Source organism: Bactrocera neohumeralis, unplaced genomic scaffold (genome assembly GCF_024586455.1).
Source record: "Bactrocera neohumeralis isolate Rockhampton unplaced genomic scaffold, APGP_CSIRO_Bneo_wtdbg2-racon-allhic-juicebox.fasta_v2 ctg2158, whole genome shotgun sequence".
NCBI lineage: Eukaryota > Metazoa > Arthropoda > Insecta > Diptera > Tephritidae > Bactrocera > Bactrocera neohumeralis.
This window is the reverse complement of record NW_026090005.1, coordinates 20,431-24,430: the sequence shown is the minus strand read 5'-3', so window position 1 is coordinate 24,430 and position 4,000 is coordinate 20,431. Positions and strand designations below refer to the sequence as shown.

At 47.6% G+C, this 4,000-nt stretch overlaps 1 protein-coding gene across 1 annotated transcript; it reads left to right on the top strand.

Moving 5' to 3' along the window:
• The first annotated feature begins 138 nt into the window (after positions 1-138).
• On the top strand, positions 139-1,056 carry LOC126766695 (proline-rich protein 18-like). The gene has a single exon (XM_050484428.1). The coding sequence runs from the start codon at positions 139-141 to the stop codon at positions 1,054-1,056; it is 918 nt and encodes a 305-aa protein (XP_050340385.1).
• Positions 1,057-4,000: the final 2,944 nt, after the last annotated feature.

The window sequence follows — 4,000 nt, the reverse complement described above, 5'->3', positions numbered from 1 at the left end:
CCGGCGGCCTCCGCAGAGCCGCCGCCGTGCCACCACCAACACAGCCTCAGCGCTGGCAATACCACGGGCGAGTGGTCCAGCAACCCCCTTACGGCGACCGCCGCCACCGGTGCCTCTTCCTGCGGCCACGGCAGTGTCATGGACTGTAGTGGACGCCCGCACACCGCCCGCACGCCGACAAAATCAAACTCCGCCCTCTCCTTTGCTTCCACCTACCACCACCACCAGCACCAACCGCCGCCGTCTCCGTCTCCTCTCTCCCGCTTCCCATCGACCATGACCGTGACGGTCGCGTCCACCAACAGCGCAGAGGCGCGTCTTGCCACACCGACCACACTCAATCCTCCCGCCCACGCGCTGCCACCGCCACCGCCACCGCCGCCGCCGTCCCCATTCCTACGCGCGTCTTCGAACATTTACGACGCGCAGACGCCACTCGGCAACTCTCTCCTGACGGACGATTTTGCTGCCGACGACGCAGAGAGCGTGGCACGTGCGGACGCCCATCTGCGCCAAGGCAGCCACCAAAAACAACCGCCAGCCACCCCTTCCTCCTGTGCGCTTCCTTCTCCTCCGGTGGCAGAGGCGGTGGTGGTCTCTCCGTCTTCCTCACTGCCTGGCTACGGCGGGGGCGGCAAGTCGGTGTCGGGGCAGACGGGCGGGAAGGGCAGCGCGAAGTCGATGGGCAGCACTCCCAAAGCCTTCAGCGACGATCGCGCGTTTACGTGCGGCGGCGGCGGCGGAGGAGACAGCTGCGCCTCCGAAGGCCTCTCGGAGTACCTCCTCACGGAGGTGGGCACCACTCCCCGGCAGCCGCTGCCACCGCCAGCAGCCCCCCGGCAGCACCGCCTCTCTCCTTCAACGGAGGGATGGAGCCCAGGACCGGCCTGCCAGCCCCGGCGTGGACCTGCGGCTTCGACACACGCGCGTTCTTCGCACGCCAGCAGCTCCGGCACCTCCCCGCGCCAGCCTCGCCGTCGCCGCCGCCGCCGACCTCTCCTTTCACCGCTGGGACGGGCGCTCCTCCCTTCCACAAGAGTAAGCGGTCCGCGGTGACGAAGGAGGTGCTCCAGCGCCGAAAGACGAACCGCAGCCGAAACCAAAACACCGACTCCGTTCAATGAGGTGGTGGAGAATTAAAAAAGAGAGACGAGGAAAGAAGAGAGAAGAGAGAAGAGAGGACAAAGACAGGCGCGAGTGCCGGACGGTGTGTGTGTGTGTGTGCGCGTATGACCGCCCTCTTGCGGCCTGTTACCCCTCCCTCCCCCTCCCTCTCTTCTCTCCCTTGTTGGCGTGACAACACTGGGTGACTGCCGCTTTTTTTCTTCTTCTTTTTCTCTCTCTTTACTTTTTGTGTGTGCACTTGCCGCGGGCTTAATGGATCGGCCTTCCTCTCTGTCTTCTTCCTTAGTCTTTCCTCTTTTCTTTCACTCTCTTTTTTTTTTTGGTTTGATTTGAGGCTTGTTTCCTTCTTTTTTTTTTTTTCACTTTTTTTTCTTTCTTCACTTTTCTTCTTCGTCGATGCAAGCCTTGCTTCTTTAGACATCGAGGAGTAGTTGAGCCCACCCTCAGCTATCAACAAACCACCAGCACTTATTCGGACCCATCAAGAACCTCATCTCTATCTACATTTGTGTACGACAGCGACAGCCATAATAGAAAGAAAGGAAAAGCAAAAAAAAGCAAAAAAAAACTTTTCCTCCTCCTCCCTTTTTTCTTTTATTTTCCTCTTCTTGCGCCATCGCCAGAAACGAGGTGCCCCTTCTTTTTCTTTCTTTTTTCTTCTCTCTCTCTCTTTTCTCTCCACTTCTTTTTTTTTTTTTTCTTTTTTTCAAAGACATATGCCTATATTTACCTACAAAAGAAAAAAACACAACACACACGCAAACCACCACCACAGCATTCAGCGTTTTTTTTCTTTTTTCTTTTTCAATCCTGAGGGTTGTCTTTGGTGAACTCGCTACGGCTCTATTTTCCTCTTTCTTTTTTTCTCGTTTGTGATGAGGGGTTCATGACGTTCTATCCTGGACACTTTGCCTCCTGACATGTCCTTCTTCTCTTCTTCTGTTCTCTATCTTTCTCGGTTTCCCCACTCTTTCTTTTTTAGCGTGTGTTTCTCGTGTGAGAAAGAGAGTCTTTGTCCTCTCCTTCTCTCCCCTTTTTTTCTTTTTAGCTATTCACTTTTTTTAAAACTGTGTTTGCTGTTTTCCCCCACTCAACGCCTTCTATTTCGTTTGACTCGTTTTTAAAACTATTATTGACAGAAAAAAAGTTGATTTTTTTCACTCTTCTGCTTCTTGTTTTCTCTCTCTCCTCTTCTTTTTACCCCCATCCCCGGCCTTCCCCTCCCTCTTTTTCCACACAGAACACAGACACATAGTCCCATAAGGCGCTTCCACTCTAAAGCCAAATGCTACATCAAAACAAACAGAGAAACAGGGAAAAAAAAGTGCGTGAAAAAAAGAAGAGGGTGAGAGAAAAACAAAACAAACCCATTTTGTTGACTTTCTTCCCCTTCTTGTTCTCAGGTTGGAGCTTTTCTCTTTCCGCTCACCCGAAAACAAAACAAAACAAAAAGAAATGAAAGCGAAGGAAGCCCCACCGTTGAAATGCTCTTTGCCTCTCTCTCTTTTTTTCCACTTTCGCCTTTGTGTTCCTTCCTCTCCTCGTCCTTCTTTTTTTTTATTTTTGTCTTCAACACAACAATAATTAAAAAAAAAAAGAATTCAAACACAAACAAACAATAGTAAACGCACATTGCAAAACACTTATAAAAGAGAAAAAAAGGAAAGCAATCCCCACACTCTCCCTCCTTTCTTCACACATACAATCACACAGACCCCCCCCCACCTCCTCTACTCTCTTTCCCTTCTCCCCCCCAAAAAAAAGAAAGGAAAGGAAACTCAACGAAGAAGGAGAACAATCGCGCTCAGGTGGACACAAACACACACAAAAAAGAAGGCAACAATCGCTGAGCCTTTTGACCGCTTCCTCTCTTTCGTTTCTTTCTCTCTCATCCCTCCTCTTCCGTCTAGCACACAACACACACACACACACAGACACAGCGTGATACCTTTGTAGAGGGACAACCGCAAAGACATACTTGAAAAAAAAAAAGAAAAAGAAGAAAAGAAAAGAGAGAGAAAGAGAGAAAAGAAAAGAAAAGAAAGAAAGAAAGAGAAAGAAAAAAAAACGAGTGTTAAATTAAAAAAGAGTAGACACTCTCTCTCCCCCCCCCAAAAAAAAAAAAACAATTGAGTCTCTTTTTTAACGAACCTACTTTTTTTTACTCTTTCCTCTCTCTCTCTTTTTTATTGCCCTTTTTCAATCCATCTCTCTCTCTTTCTCTTTTTATCTTTTTTTTTTTGCTCTCTCTCTTTTTCTTTTCTGTTGCCTTTTCCTCCTTTTCTGGTGTGGCCTATATCTCACATCTTTTTGTTGCTTTTTTTTCACACGGGGGAAAACACACAAACACACACACACAAAAAAAAAACAAGCAAAAACTGAATTAAAGCACCTTTTGTGGTTTTTCTCTGTCTCTCTTTTTTTTTCTTCTTTTTTTCTTTTTGTTGCGTTCGTTGCTTCTCTACGCGTCTCGTTCTTTTTTTTTCCTTTTTCTTGACCTTTTCTTTCTCCCCCACTGTGCCTGTTTGTATCATCAAAGCTATCTTCGCACAGGTCTTTTAAATCGTTTTACATATATATATATATATATAAGCTGAACGTACCGAGAGAAACAACTCAGCGCTTCTTCCACTCTCTTCGGTTTTCACTTCTCCCTTTTCTCTCTTTTTTTTTCTCTCCCACTTTTTTTTTTCTCTCTCTCTTTTCTCTTGCTCGCCAACTGTTTTTTAAAGGAGGGAAAAAACAAAAGGAAAAAACAAGTGAAGAAAATCCATTTTGCGCACGTTTTTTTTTTTTTCTTAGGTGAATTCTTCTGTATTCACCATCCACTCACTCGTTGATTACCAAAGACGTGATCCATCCACCCTGACCCTCC